Here is a 16,224-nt window from a genome sequence, read left to right on the forward strand (position 1 = left end):
TAGCATGGACTGCAGGGGTGGTGCGGGAGAAGCCCCAAGGCGCAGACCGGGCCAGTGAGCGCGAGGAGCAGCGACAAACCTGCAGTCTCTGCACACAGCATCCAGAGTGCGTTGCACGGCTCTTACGGAAATTGATGCATCTAGGTCATTTGCACTTATTTGTCTAAATATGATCTTTTTTTACCCTACAGCTTCTGATTTCCTTTTCTTTCCCTCGCTGAGGTTAATTAAGCTCTTCTGAATAACGCTCTGCAGTCTGTTCACGTAATACTACTAAGGATTCACAAGGAAAAGATGAAGCCAAAAAAAGTAGCATTTGATGGGAGCACAAAACAAAGTTTTGACACATTACGTAAACCTACCACAGTTCTGCTCTCTGCATTTGCTTTGTCGGAGGTTACAGCTGAAGTGCTTGTGCCTGAGGTAGCGGCTGTGCTCAGGGAGATGTACCTGCCTGTGCGACCTGCTTGGGCAACCTTCTCCTGCTCTCACGCTGCCTTAAATATCCCCATTTCACTGTCCCCTCTCTGAAGGGGTGGGGGAGGACAACTTTCCGTAGCTGCACTTGAAAGAAACATATCTCATTTGTGACCATCGTAAAGAAGCCAAAGCTGGAGTTTAATTGGAAAACCTGGAGATCAGAAGTTGGGATGTGGCTTCCACAATGAGTTATGCACCTACCCCCAAATTATTGGGGTGGCTATAGATATCTGTAAAAAGGACTGCATCTGTAAATCAGACTGTTCAGTAATTCTTACTGCTACATCGACTGCTACTTGTCTTGAGCACTGCTTTCTCCTCCTGCTCTCTAGCTTTAATCAATCACTTTTCTTCTGCCACAAGTACCCCAGGCCACAGCTGCATATGCCGGGCACTGCCTTTGCATGCTGTGGTTGTGCAGGACCCTGTACGAGTCAAACCCTCCCGTGATGCTGCAGAGGAAATGTAACATGAATCACAAGCAGGGCAATCTGCCTGTGCTGTCGATCGCTACTGCAAAATGACATTAGAATTAAAAGCTGTTCAACGGCTTAAGCAGCGCACAGCACCTAGGGAGGAAATTTCCTCCTCTGTCAGAGGGCACAGGTAAGCACTTGAGAGGACCGAGCCTGGTACGTGTCCTGGGTCATTTGGTCCTGTTGGCTTTGCATGCATCCATCCTCATGCGTTTCAGAAACTATTCATATTTATTTCTTAGCGGGTGGCATGCAAGAATGGATGGGGAGATCTTAAGTAAGGGTTATGATTTTAGGATGGCACATTTTTTTCAAGTGCTATGGTTTACTCCATGCTAGGTCACACTCTACTTCTCACACATAAAACAAATCAATCTACAAAACGCAAGTGGAGAAAGAGCCATTTCCAGCCGTGAGTCATTAGATCCCTCTTAGGAGCTGACAATATATAAGATGCCAACCACAGAATAATCCTTTACAAGTTTATTATTGCGTATGTAGGTTATCGGTTCTCCCGTTATTAAATCCTGTGTAGTCCAACGGCAAAGTAGTTTCAAAGTGACGCGGGGAGGAACTGCGTGCACGGCTGCAGCCAGGCCTACAGAGCACAGCTCCCAAGCCTGGCAGGGCTGGCTGCGCACCCTCAGGTGAAAGGCAATTTCTCCCTCAGACCTTCCCCCTCTATAATGGGATAACGGCATTTGCTTCTTTTACAGGGCAACTGGGAGGTGTAAATAAGTAATCAGTGAAAAACACATTGAAAGCCTTTGATGGTGGATCTTTAACAGCTCAAAGCCTTGTAAGAACAGCTTAGCGTTACACGTGCTCTGGGGTTTGGAGCTGGCAGAGCAAAGGAAGGCGGAGAGGAGGCTCTGCAGGCACCAGTGCAGCCCAGCACAGACCCCTCCATCCCTCCTGCAAGGCAAAGGGCAACTGAGTAACATGCCACAGGGTGGCACTTCTGCTGGGGCTTGTCACTCCATCCCATCCCGGTCCCTTTACAGAAGATCATCCTAATAGAGGTCTGAGATCTTCCTGCCGCACTGAGTGGGGGTGACAGCGCAAAGGTGCACAAGGGGGTTCTCCCCTCACTCCTCCCCACCTGAGATCATGGTGTGGGGTGAGGAGCGTTGCTGGTGAAGCAACAGCCCTTGCAAGCACTCATGGGGTGGGAAGGCTGAGCGTGTTATACTGCATACGCACAGATAAAGCAAAGCCAGAGCTCACCTGAAATGACTGATAATTGAAACGTAACACAGACAAGGCAGCAAGGTAGCAGCGTGCTCGGTGTAAGAAGCAGCAGTCCCTGCAGACTGTTTTTGCCCAGAAGATGATGAGTTCTTCAGGTACCAAAGGAGAATGGGCATCCAAGGATGAGGCTGCAGAGGGACCCCCCTACAGGCAAGCTCTACAGCTTGGTGAATAGTTGATCTTGAAACAGTTGATGAACAGTTAATAACTGATGCTGAAATTGGGAAAAGACTAAACCGGGGTCCATAATAACTGCACCCAAACACCAGCCCATGATTTGGAAAAGGCAGAGGTCTGGAAAAGGCTGAGCTGGCTTTTGCACTAAGAAGTGGGTGTCAGACCCCTCTCTGACAATTTCTCCTTGACCTGGGCAGTGACTGCAGAGCTGAACAGAAGAAGCAGAGGGAGTGAGCAGAGTTTTTCAGTTTACTCCTGAAATTTGTCCTGATTTTCCTGCCTGCCTGCTCTCTATCTCCACTCTGCCCAGCCTGCCGTGAGCAATGAGAGCATGGCACACTGCCACTTCGCCATGTCTTTGGGTATCTTTAGTCATAAGGGCTTTCAACGTTCTTTGGCTTTAAAAAAAAAGATTCAGAGCCTACATTTTTAAAATCTAATTTACCTTAAAGCAACCCTTTGAAGAAAGCAGCCCAGCTTGCTTTTCATGAACACCAAAGATACAGTTTTCCGTAGCATTAATTCATTTAACTTAACCCTACTGCAAGCTGATTGTTACGACAGGACAGTTACACACCGCTCTCATCAACCTGGCCAGAGCTGAGTGTATTGCAAAACTAGGCCTCAAGTGAGACCCTCAACTCAACGAACCCTTTTTTGTGTTTTTGTCCTAAATATTCTTGATATCAGAAAATAAATCTAAGTCCTGCTAAGTGGCTGTCAGCTTTGCCGTTGCCCTGTCGGACACAGCGGTTTGGGCTGAGCCAGCCTTTAGGGGCAGGGAAATGGGGTCTGTGCAGTGCCACCTGAAAATGCGATGAGGGACGGACCACATTAGGAAGAGGAGGATGTTAACACCACCTCCCCAACACAACCTCGGCCACTCGCTTCCTACCACTAACTTCCTAGGATAGGCCAAATTGTGGCAAGTTTCCCCAGGGGCTGCCGTGGGAAGAGGGGAGCCGAAATCTCTGTGCTATCAGTTTACGTAACTCCTCCTCGCACAAGGACAGCTCTGCTGGGGAGGTCGGCAGATTCCTGCCAAATTATTCAGCAGTGTCTGTCTCCTGAGTTGGGAAAGAGACGTTTGATTCATCCTTGCCAGCTCCATGAAGCTGCAGTGTGGGATCCGAGTGGGGGAGGACTGGAGCTGAAAGCATTTATGTGGAAATGCTATTTTTGTTGAATGTATTTAGTGGAACATCAGTGGCATTTTGATGCCTTGTTCCACCTCAAGCCCAGTCACACTGGCTGCGAAGCAGTGAGGCGAGGGCGAGTGCACTTCCAAAGAACTAATAACAGGAAAAGATGGGAAACCCTGCTGCAGCCACGTCATTCGGTTTGGCCCCGCCAGTTTGTTCCCAGGGGCTTAAAATTGTGCTGCTGAAAGGCCACAGCAGAGGGAGGGTTAGATTTTCAGCTCTGGAGGTTTCACTTGTGGGCCAAACGTACACCCACTGCAATTACAGGAGCGATAAATTAGGCACAGAGTATATTGTATAGAATCTTGCATATCTGTATGGCTGCATGAGTAGGCTAAACCTGTTTCTCTATCCAGAAAAGAGAACACAGACTGTGAGGGACTCTGAATTCAGCCTTTTCTGGATTTTACCATTGAATTAACAACTAACAACCTAAAGCCTTCTCCCGCCCTCCTCCAGCGGGCTTCTCTGGCCAACCCCGATGTTTTTCTCCCTACACCTCCCGCATCCCAGTGACCTCGCTGGAGTCTGCTCATTCTGCTCAGCTGTTGTACCCCGAGCAGCGAGGAGGCAGCTCCTGCCTCCCCCAGTCAGCAGAACGGCAGCAGGCGCCGAGTTGCTGGCTCTGGCCAGTCCAGCCCAGCAGCACCACTCCTGCAAAACTGCACTCAGGGCACGTAACCGGCACATGCGCATCCCTGTAAAAGGGTCACTGAACAAATGCATTCAGGGCTATTTTGACTATTAAAAGTTTTCTTGACTATGCTATATCTGAAAGCCAAAGTACTTTTTTGTAACTGTTTTTAATATATATCCTGTCAATTGATGGAATTCATCCTTCACGTTCAGCTACCGGCTAGCCAAGGAGAATGACAGGAGGATCAAACTTCCTTGCCGTACTCTACAATCTGGACCCACAGGAACCTTGTCTGCAGACAGCACCGGCTGATCAGCTGGGCACGAACGTGGGGCTACATCAGTGGGGTGGCGGAAACACTGTTCTCTAAAAACTTCATTTCATACTTTGCTTCAGGGCTGTGGCCAAGGACTGTGTTTTCTTTGGTTTTCTTCATGCCCATCTTACGCTATCGCACCAGCTCGAGCAGCAGCACGCCCTGCGGGTCCCTGCAGCCCACCCCCCAGCCTCTGCTGAGCCGCTGTTTGAAAACAGGCAAGCGCAGCCTGACCCATTTTCCCACCCTGCTGCAGGCTGGACCCAGGCCTGACCCTAAACCTGGCGTTTCAGGGAGATCTGTGTTACTGGGAAGGAAAGAGAATGGGTAGGAGGTGCTGCGAATGTCAAATGGTGTTCCTTGTGGGTCAAAAAGGCACTTAAAGTAATAAGAATTGTCCCAGTGCTGTTCTGTGTTTGCAAACAAGATTTTCGGCTAGCCCCTGAGACCTATTTAGCCTGTAATAAAAGCAGGGCCGTTGTTTTGGTGCAAAGATTACCTCAATGCTTTTAACAGAAGCAATATGGGAACTAGAACTAGACCTTCGTACGCTGAAAGGGCTCAGAAATGTCTCTTTTGTCTTCCCATTTGGAAACCTGAACTGCAACGGAGTTTGACAGTATTATTTTATTTACTCCATCTCCTACAGCACAGCTATTTCTGGCTGACTGTCTGGCTACCGCTATTAAGCTGGTCTCATTTTGCTTATCCAACCTGCTTTGCTCTGAGAGCTCAAGGGAAGACAGCAATAGCAATAAATCACAAGCTGGAGTTTGCATTGCCTCTTGATTACAAGAGACACATAAAAATGCAAATGAAAACTAAATGTGCTTCATGCAGTCACTGATCTTTTTGCACTGTCAGAAAACACTAAACACAGAGCCCCATCAAGGACTGTTCAACTCTTGGTGTAAGAAAAGTACAATTTGGTGCAGAAACTCCGTTAACCCTTCATACTCCATACTGTCATTTCCAGCCTAGTGCCACAGTGCTCTCCAGGCCATTGGGGAAATCCAAACTATTACCCACAACAGAAAAAAGAAGATCCTCATCTATTACATGATAAGCACCTCGAGCATCCCCCAACATAACAAGCTATGATCATAATTAATGCTGCGTGTCACAGTCCTGGATGTTAAGTACTATGATTTGCTAATTTAAAGCATCTTGGTGTCAAACTCTTTCAACTTCAGGGTGAACAGAAAAGTAGACCCTGTGCCTTTAAGGCAACATCTTTTAATGTTACCATCATCAAGGATTGACTTCATTTCTTGGTAATTATGGTTAGCATGTTGGAATATTTATTCTTCCTTCCTGATTACAGACATATGGTAAGTCAAACTGAGGCCAGCACTTGCTTCCTACACAGTTTATTCCCTTCTTCCTCTCCAAAAGGTGTTTTTGCATTAGGGTAACCCAACTGAGACTCTCTTCTGAAGAAAGCACCACTTTGTCCTCAAGCACACTGCAATGTCCCAGCCTCTGGTTCAGGAAACACAGGCAGAAAATTTGTAAGGGGAGTCTGACATTAATCCAACAGCTGAAAGTTGCTCAGCTTTGCAAAGAATATCTAAACCATGAGCACTCCCAGTGGCTCTTTATCAGCAGCTGTAGACATCCAAACTCATGCAGTGCTCCCCTGTTGACACAGGTTCTGGAAACATTCTGCAGTACCTGCCGACACCCACTGGTGTTTAGTGTTCCGTTTATTGAACACCGAAATGGCCGACACGGGCATTTCATCTGACTGATCTCCTCACTTCTTAGCACCAGAAAATAATTCAGTGGTGATATTAGGAAGTGACCAGTGCTGTATCTGAAGGCAAAATCTAAGCTAAAGAGATTTATTTGTAAAGCTCAGAAACCATTTTTATTTGTGAATATCTTCCCACACAAGTTGCTTTGCAAGATGTTTGCCAGGAATGAAAGCTGGCTGCCATAGTGTCAGCTTCTCCACCTGCTGCTACTGCTCTTACTCATGCAGCCCTCATAAATCTTACTGCAAGTTTCCTGCTTAGAAGAAAGACTTAAATATACCCATACTGGCGGAAATAACATCTGTCAAGCACATTTGAATGCAGCCCTTTACAACTACTCATTTTCACAAACTAGGTCTCTGCCTGAAGTCCCATCAGTTCTCCAAGCCTTGGGGGTCATGGAAATGCATTTGGGATTCCTCAGTCTGAGGCAGCAGAACTTACACTGGCAACTCGGCCAGGGTCTGCGCTTTGCTGCTGCACCCGACCAGTGCCACCGCTCCTTTCCTGACAGCTGAACTGTATTCATGGCTAGTTCATCGTGGTCATATTAATATAGTCATATAGTTCAACATAGTCACATTAATAACTACACTAATATCTGGTTCTTTGCGTGCAAATGAACCGTCAACCAGGTAACCACCCAGCTGCCCGTACACTCATTCACAAAGACAGACCCTTGGCTCAGCTCACGCTGCAAAAGCTGTTGGAAAAAATCCCAGGAGATGCAGCCAGTGGGAAGACAAGGACATTCATGTTCAAGTAGCTGCCCCCACCAGCAGCTCTCGCTCCATCCCACCCCTCTGCTGAGCAGCAGATCACCTTTACGAGTAGAGCGAGCAATAGGATACAAGGGGGTGGTTCCAACCGGCAGGGATGTGTGCGCACCCGCTATTTCAAAAGGCCAGGCTGACACCGAAACCTCGCTTGAAATATTTGGGAACAGCTAATAATACAGCGAGCTCCTGTCTGTCAGATGGCTGCCTGGCATTACTGATGACCTTCTGCAGGCGTATCAAGCAGGGGAACAGCTAGGTGATACTCTCAAGAAAAATGACCCTGCGAGTCATCCCCCCTCACAGAAATGTCTCGGCCAGAGGTCCAACAAAAAAAGCCGCCGTAACCTTGAAACATTTTCAGACATCACCAGAAAGGTATGGCGCAGCTTCTGGGAAGTAGGGCATAAGGGCATATTCAAGGCAGACGGGGTTATTTGGAAATATGTTAATTGCTGCAGATTAAAAAAAAGCAGATAGCTGGATACCAGACATACCTCCATAGCCAACAGACCTTGTTCCGCAGACACAGGCAACATGGGACAGATCAGCGGGAAAAAGAAACAAGGTAACCCCTGGTAGCAGACCAGAGGAGTCCTGCTGGAACTTTCCTAGGCCGTCTGCCTGTAAAGCTGATGGACCAAACAGGGACCAACAGATGAATGCGAGAAACAAAGATGGTTTTGAGAGTGTGGCCTGTGCCTTGTCTTTGGAGCCAGGCAAAGGAAGCAGAGCAGCCGCACCGCACCACAGCCGTGTTCACTGCCTGCCACTGACAGCAGAACCGCCTGGAGGAAACCCAAACTTACACGGGACTGGGGGGACATGTTGCTTTGCACCCAGCGCTCACCTTTAACAATGGGTACAAAATGAGTTGTTACCGTGGCTATAGATAGATTTTTAATACTCCACCTGGGTTCAGCAGCAATACAGCCAGCCCAAAGGCTCAGCCACCTGCAATACCGGCACAAAGAAGGGTTGCAGGCATGCATGCAGCAGCGCGCTCTCTTGGGACTGATCAGCACCTGGGTTGGCTGGAAGCAGAATGCTGCTGAAATTTTGGCAGCAAAAGAGAAACTGACTTTCACTAGCTCTTTTCCAGACACTGAAGTAATTCATATACCTCTTCCCAGACTTAACACACATCTACTGGTACCAGCGAATGGCACTAACGCCTAACCTCAGCCTACAGCAGCGAAGCTGATTCCAGCCAGTTTTGCCACATAGAAATTATTTCGTCTTTCACTGCATGAACTAGTGAGCAGAAGTCTGACATTCTTTGCAACGTGAGCCCGCTGTGTAACAGGTTTTGCAGACAAGAGAGTTCAAAGGGAATGACAGAGAATACCAACATCCAAAATTGTCACAGAGCTTATGATATCCAACAGTATCTGCTCCATCAGAAACTCATGTATCAGTCTCTATCAAACTACAGAATCCATATGTCTTACTAGAGGATTCAAGAGCAGAGCTGTTGCAGCTGCAAACATCCACCAGGGAGACAAACAGGTAACGAAGGCGAGGATGACATGCAGATAACTGCAGTGAAGATCTGGAGGACGGGAAGATCTCGTTTGAAATACATGCTTGTCTTCTAGAGCCTCTCAGGATATCTAGCATACTTTCATCAAACTTAAGTATATGTGACATATTTAAATAAGGAATTTGTTTTAGTTCCTTATTTCTATAAAAAAACTTTTTTGACCAATAAAGAGGTAAAATTCAACCATTATAATTCAAAAATAAATGTATTCTTAAATAGACTGTGTCATGATTCAGGATGTATCACACCTACTAATTTATTATATATGAAGAAAACCCACATATGCAGAAGATCTTCCAAAGAGGAAGATTCACTGAGATGTGCCATTTTGAAGTGGTACCAAAGCTGAAAATTTTGACCAGGCTTATTGACCAAACAAACCTCACGCAAAACATAGGTCTGGCTGTCCACAAATTTCCTCACTGCCTGTGTCTAGAATAAGAGGGGTGCTGTTCAATCTGCTGATTTGAAAACCTCTGAATGACTTAATTTTCCCTGTACGCAAGGCAGAGGAGCTGCCAGACCTGGACCAGCTGAACTCTGAGACCTTCTGGAAATCTCAAACTTCCCCTTCTGGACTCAACTCCAGTTCCCTGAGGGTTTGCTGAAGTGGGACATGAACACATAGTGCAAGCTCAGGCCGCTCTCAAGCACTGTAACCCCCACAACTGGGGCCAGGCTGTGCTGCAGATGATGCCAGGACACGGGGCTCTGCCCACACCTGGCCAGGCAGAGCTGGAACACCAGCACCTCAGCCAACCTGCTGCCTTCTTTCTGCTCTTGGGGACATGTGGGTCATACTTCATATCTCTCAGAGAAGCATTTTAAAGCATGGGGTAAGGAAGGACAGCCTCCGCTTCCTGCACCACGACATACATGGTGCTTCACTGAGGAAGCCCCAGGATACAGCGCACTGGCTCTAAAGCAGAGGTTATCCTGCTAGATGATTGCCTGCTGGGATCTGAAACAGCAAAGCCTGACGCAAGGGTCAAGACAACACAGGCTATAAATCATTCAGATTTGATTTATATAAGATGTTTGATCCCAAAATGTGAGCTAACACTCCTCTGCATTCCATACTCTGACAATCTTTCTTAATAACACTCAAGGAGAACCCAGCTGTAACCCCATCTCCCCTCTTACCCCAACGTGCTGAAAAGCAACAACTGCAGTTTGATGCTAGAAAAAAAGAGATGCAGAAGGAGAACCTGCAACGAGGTATGAACCCTGTGCCCACGGTCCTGGGCTCACCAGATGACTTACCACCCTCTGCCCTGGCACCCTAAAGCTCAGTGGGCACACTGTCCCACAAGATCTCAGCTAGTGGCAGAAGAGCCCACCAGATCCTGACATGGAGCCAGTCTCTCTGCCAGGGAGCCCCAGACTACTGTGCTGGCTCCGAGACAGCTGAAATCTGCAGGGCGTCTTCCCACGAAGGCATCTCTTGTGCAGCATTGCCACACACATCACAAAATGCCTTTTGAATACATAAGGGAAGAAGGGCAGTGTCACACTAACGCTGTTTGCATACTGATACAACCTTCTGAGCCCCCGGCAGCCTGCTGTGAATTGCTGATGCTCTCCACCCATACTGATAACCACGACAATCCCAGCTCTGATTTTCCCAGGAGTTAAGGGAACGCTCACTATCCCTCTGGCTCAGACCCAGTGCAAGCCAAACTGGATGCTGACTTATGAAAGGGTCACAACCAAAGTGCAGGAGGTCAAGATTAAAAATTAAACCCAGCTGTGTACTTCCAGACGCATTTTGACAGTTCTCTGAACATCTGACTCTGTTATTGTTGCTCTGTGGTTTGTTTTTTTTTTTTTTTTAACAGAGCCAGGAAAGAAGTAAAATGCACAGCAATGATGAGGGAAAAAATAAGCCCATGCATTCCAAGAGGCAAAATTTCAGTCAACCATGACTCAGGAGAAGAAAGTGCCACCCACTGAACGGCACAGGCCACAGCTCCGTACACCACGGCGGCAGCGGGCAGTGATGCCGTGGTGAGTCAGGACCCACCCCCACGGCCACCCACGCGCTTCCTGTGGTGCAGGGCACTCCTCGGAGGGCTGCCACGTGGTGCAGGTCCCACTCAACCTTTCCCTAGCATGTGAGATGAGACAGGAACGCAGTCCTGGTGTGTTTGGCTGGAGACATCTGCAGCTCGCCCTCGCTGCCACTCGAAGCCTGTCCAGGGGACTCCCTCTGCACACTTATCTGTATGGCTGCAGTGAAAGTGTCAACGAATCCCTGGTCTGTCAGCAGACAGAGGCGTAGGGGATTTATGAGCTCTGGCACTGCACTGCGAACACTTGTGATGGTAATGAGCTGGGATCACCTTAGCGGGACTACAGCAATACAGCTATGATGCTGCTGCTTAACACAGTTGCTCCAGAACACATTTCACCTGCTGCTATTAATACTACAACACAGTAACACCAGTATTCCTCACTGTCTCTCTCTACCTTCACGATGGGCTTAATGCCCTATAAAATCCAGCACAGCAGCTACATGAGGATGAGGCTTAAAATGCATTTCACCAAGTGACAGCACATATACCCTGCTACGGACCAGGCTTCTGCCTGATATTTCTTCGAGAGGCAGCAATCATGATTTTAATGCAGTAATTGAGTTGTCTGCCCAAGTGCCAGGCTTCATAGTTCACACAGAAATTCTAGGGCTATCTAATCCCACATCATATGCTGCAGCCAAAATCCAAAAGTAGAAGTGAGGCAACGAGCCAAACAAGGGGCACATGAGAAAAAGGCATGAAACGAACAAGTGGAGGCTGGATTTGCATGAGCATAAAAATCCCTCTATGACACTATACTCACCATCCTGTAATTCAGTGTTTCTAGCACGTGGGTTGCCCTTCCTCAGTGCTATCCATGTCCTCTTCTTGCACGTGTAGCAAATAGCCACCTTGCCCTAAAAACCATTTTGTACTGGGAAGCCTGTCCGCAGCATGTCCTTAGCCATGCTGCTTTCTCCCTGGATGTCCTTACCTTCTTGCAGAGAACCATCTGGTGATCAAAGAGAAAGAAAACACGCTGCTGGTTCCGTCCATACGGCTGGTAAATCCAGGACATCTCTCCCGTGTAGATCAACTCTGAGCTGCGGTCCAAGATATCGTCTCCCTAGAGGGCACAGAGAACGAGGCCGAGTGAACCGCCACTCCCAGCCAGGGCAGTGGATACGTTTCTCTTTGCAGGATGGGGAGAAGTGATAATTAAATAAAATTTTGATCCTTCTGCACCTCTCAAAGCTACCCCATCTGACTTCAGACCAGAAACTGGTGATATGGGATAATTCTGAAGGAAGGGATATAAATTAAGTGTGGACACCCAAAGCATGGTCATTACAGTTTGCATTGCGGTGAGGAAGGAGCTGCTCCAGACACTGCCCCTTCTCCCCTCTCCAGGTACCCCCAGACCCTGGATCCCGCTGCAGGTGCTGGTGGCATCCTGAGAGCAAAGCCTCGTTCTCCTGCCCACGACAGAACCACTTTGTATTCAGGGTAACAAATGCCTTGGCAACGCCTCCCTTTAGAATAGCATCCCAAAGCGCGTCCCCTCCTGAAATCCCAGGCCAGCTCCCAAGTCATCTACAGCGGGGTATCAGCTCCCCCTGCTCAGGAAGCTGCCAGAACCCACCCCTCCAGATTGTTGCCTTGCTTCCCACTCATTCAGGCAATTACCGTCCCTTCTCCCAGAGCTCCCCAGAGCTCCCCACCTCCAAAATCTGTCAGGATCACCCCAGCTCCTTGGGCAGCCCCCACCCCCGCCCCCACTGGCACGGCCTCCCCGGCTGGCTGCCAGAATGCCCTCACCCTTTCTCTGCCTCTGGCTAACGCTTGTTTTCCTCTCTGATTTTTTTTTAAGGATTCATGAGCAGATGGTCTTGAAAACACAGCGCATTCTCTCCCACTCTCAGAAAGAACAAATGCAGTCACCCTCCACTAATTGGGATGAGTTGGACTTTTTAAAAAGTTAATTAAAATCTATTTATTAAAAATGGGTGAATTCACCACCACCTGCCCTGTGGGCATCTCAGTTATCTCTCACTCTGAAAACACCACAGAAGGAACTGGGATGACTTCAGCTAAAAGGTAAGGAGCAGGATTCAGGAGCAAGTGAGAAAAAAGCTTGGTGGTTTTTTTTTTCTTTTTGGCTCTAAAGCTACTGCAGTTCTGGCTTTGATGACAAACTAGAACCAATTTCTGGGACAAGACCATCCCAGAATCTCAGCAAACCACTTGTAAAGGTTCAGCCAGCTATGGGGGTATCTAGATAGACATGCTTTTCTGGTACTGCTTATGCTTGTAGGTGCCAAAGCAACCAAGAGCCATCCCCACTCCCAATTTCTTGGTGAGGATTTCAGACTGCTGTTCAGGTAAATGTGTAATTAACCTCTCAGCATTGATTGGAAGCGACTGCCTGAGTCCCTGGGCCCTGTGACAACAGCAACTTCATTAAGTCACTGCATCATCATGCCGCAGCACAGACTTTCAAATCACCTTAGCGAGGTATTTATCCACCTCTCTATCTCACTTCTGTAGCTGTGGTACCTGCCGGCTTAATTAGGGATAACCTCCCAGGAACACAGAGGGTCATTCCCAGAAGGAACGGGTCATGCATCATGCAGTGTCTCAAGAGTGTGGTGTCAGGGTGCAATTTCAGCCATGGTACCTCTTGGCCAGGAACCGGGGACCCATGTGCTGTTGCAACAGCTCACGTACACACAAGCCCTTGAACAAGAAGCCTCTGAAGAGAACACACCGGCTCCCGAAACTGTGGGGTTTCCTGGCTAAACATGAGCTTATATGAAGCAGATTCGTACAAGCCTATGGATGGGAGCTTTTATGAGAGGGGGCGAGCCTAGAAGAGGCTGGCTGCTAAAAATAGAAAGCCAGTTTTGTCTTTTACTCCTGTGGTAGCATCTCAAGCCTGAGGACACACAGGACTCTGTAAACACTTCTACTTGATTAGCTGAACCCAAACTATGTAGTCCCTGCAAGCAATATAAAACAAAAAAATTCAGATCTGAAATGATAGGATTTGTATTGCATTTCTTCTGTTGGAAAAGCAATTTATATACAGTCCATAGGCTAGAAATAGATGATTACCAATGCTGGGTTAGCAAATTTGGAAATATATATTGCAAATAGTTTTGGACTAGCCTGCAGTCCCCAAGAGCAGCATCTCCATGGCCCTGCCTGTTCCTCAAGCCCTGGGCTGCTGTAGCAATACACCAGCATGGTTGCACTGCTAGAGCCTCCTCGAGCAGATGCAGTGAACCTTGAAAGGCATTTATTTTTCCCCGACACAGTTATACCACCTCTTTGAATAGCATGAACTGTCTTCTGCTAGTGGAGCGTCCCTAGCAGGGGGCTGACAGGGTCAGCGGCAGGGTGGCAGGCAAGGAGGGAAGCGTTTGCTTTTCTGCTCCGCTGCTAACGCAACTACCCCAGCACACCTCGAGACTCGGTCCTGACTTGAGGCAGGCTCTCCGCAGTGCCTCTCCAAAGCCACTCCTAGGCTTGGATCCCTCCAATCCTATACAAAACTAGGAAAAAAATCATCTTTTCCACTTTTTTCCAAGCAACTCCTAGAGAGGCTGGATCATCTATAACCTTCTATAAGTTAAGATAAATATGGCTAAAAAAGGAAGAGGCTGAACTTTTAGTTACTCTGCACTTGCAGATGTCCTATCGACTTCAGCAGCGCACACTGGCAAAGTGGCCAAGAGAAGACTAGATGACCTCCTGAGGTCTTTTCCAACCTGAGCTATCCTATAAGCCTATAATAAAAAAATTCAGCCCTCCCCAGCCTGCTTCTAGGGTTTTCGCTGTGCACCCTGCTACATACAAAGGGCAGCAGAAAGAAAGCTGACTCCTTTTCTTCATGTAATCACAGGCAGAGTCCCAACTACTTGCTGTGCAATCATGGGAGCAGAAGGTCACCCAGACCTAGGCTGGACGTGTGCTTCATGCTCCCTTGAGCTTGCCAGCAGTAGAATGACATATCAAGTCCTAGGGCTAATCCTGACGGTTGCAGCAGAGGGTCAGCTCTTCTGCTGCTGCTGCTACGGGAAGATGTCAATCCACAGCTCCTCAGTTGTGCTATGTGCACCACTTTCTGTAACAAGGAACTGGGAGGAACCAAAGGGTTTTTACTAGTGTCATGAGAGAAACACCGCTGGGAGCACCAGCATAACAAGGGCGGGCGTGGGACTGCGAGCTGCAGCACGTCACACCTGCCGGCCTGCCCCACTCTGCCCCATGAGCAATCCCTGAGCAGATGCTGTCCCAGGCTCAGCAGCGCTCAGCAGCCCATCGGACCCGCTCCCCTGTGCCCGAGCCCGGCTCCTGACATGGCTCTTTGCTGTCACTGCTGGGCACAAAATCCCCTTCAGTAGTTAACATTCAGCGAGCAGGGCTCTCTTCTGCCTGACACTGCTGTTCTTTAATTAGAGATTGACAGGATGATTAGCACTCTGGGCTACAGAAAGATCAGAAAAAGGAAAGCAAGAGAAATGTTGTCCTTTTCAGCAGGCTCATTTTTTGATACCTTCTGTTGCTGGGGGGGGTGGGGGGGAGAAGAAGGAAAAAAAGAAGGATCCGTTTCAGTCCCTGATACGATTTTTTTTCCCAGGATGATTTCTCATCAGGCTGTCTTCACTTTGAAAACAGTACGTTGGTTGCATGCATCTTTTTTTTCCTCATGTCATTCTTGGATTCAGTAACATAATATTAGGCTGAGGCCAACTATTACATATTACACAATTAAGGGCACAAAGTCTTGATTTAAAGGACCCGTAAATAACAAGAATGGAAAGAAATTTAAAAGGACAGTGTTCACTGTATTTCTCGAGTATATGTATTTTCCCCTTCATGTAAATCTAATACTCTTGAAACCTGCCAAAGTGGCAACCCATGGGAATCTTGGGTAGAAATATCCAGGTATCTACATAAACCAAAGTAATCTGTTTAAATAGCAAGTTAAAACTAATCCAAGCTGATGAGCAAGGCTCCCCCCTGCACCAAACATCCCGCCACTGACTTGGGGACCTCCACAGATCCCCTCCCAGGGAATGGGCACCACATTGCCTCCCTCCTCTGAGAAAAAACTTGGACTGAATGGGAGGAACCTGTTGCTGGCAGCTGCCACGAGGGCCGGAGAGAGAGCCTGAAATGCTGCAGGGATCGCTGCTTCATTTTATTTTTATGTGGTTCAAGAGCTTTATGAAAAGGCATACAACAAAGCTGAGGTATGCCAAAGCACAGACCTGTTTTCCATCTCCACATCACCTGTAATGGGCACCCAGCAAGGGTGCAGTTGCACTCAAGGCTGTGGTGGGCACCTAAGTCATGCCAAACGAACAGCAAGCTGCAAATCTTGCCCAGGAGCAGCGCCGCAATGAGCTGGGCACTGCAGCACACTTGCCAGCATGCCATCATGGGCTTACAGGAGCCACAAGGAAGGCAGGACAGCGGTGAACATGCTCCTCTGGTGGCAGTCCAGCAAAGACTGCACAGGAGCAGAGAGACAGAGGAAGGCAGGGACATACCGCTCCTTCACTCCCGCTGCCTCATTTGTGTGCCTG

At 48.1% G+C, this 16,224-nt stretch overlaps 1 protein-coding gene across 10 annotated transcripts in view; it reads right to left on the minus strand.

The window, feature by feature from the left end:
• Positions 1-16,224, minus strand: part of ARHGEF9 (Cdc42 guanine nucleotide exchange factor 9) — a 221,805-nt gene that overhangs the window by 20,575 nt on the left and 185,006 nt on the right. For all 10 annotated transcript variants that reach the window (XM_056359669.1, XM_056359668.1, XM_056359672.1 and 7 more), the window contains one exon: positions 11,625-11,756. In XM_056359669.1, coding sequence (XP_056215644.1) covers positions 11,625-11,756 — 132 coding nt within the window. The remainder of the gene's footprint in view (positions 1-11,624; positions 11,757-16,224) is intronic.

This window comes from Falco biarmicus, chromosome 14, assembly GCF_023638135.1.
Source record: "Falco biarmicus isolate bFalBia1 chromosome 14, bFalBia1.pri, whole genome shotgun sequence".
NCBI classification, from domain to species: Eukaryota; Metazoa; Chordata; class Aves; order Falconiformes; family Falconidae; genus Falco; species Falco biarmicus.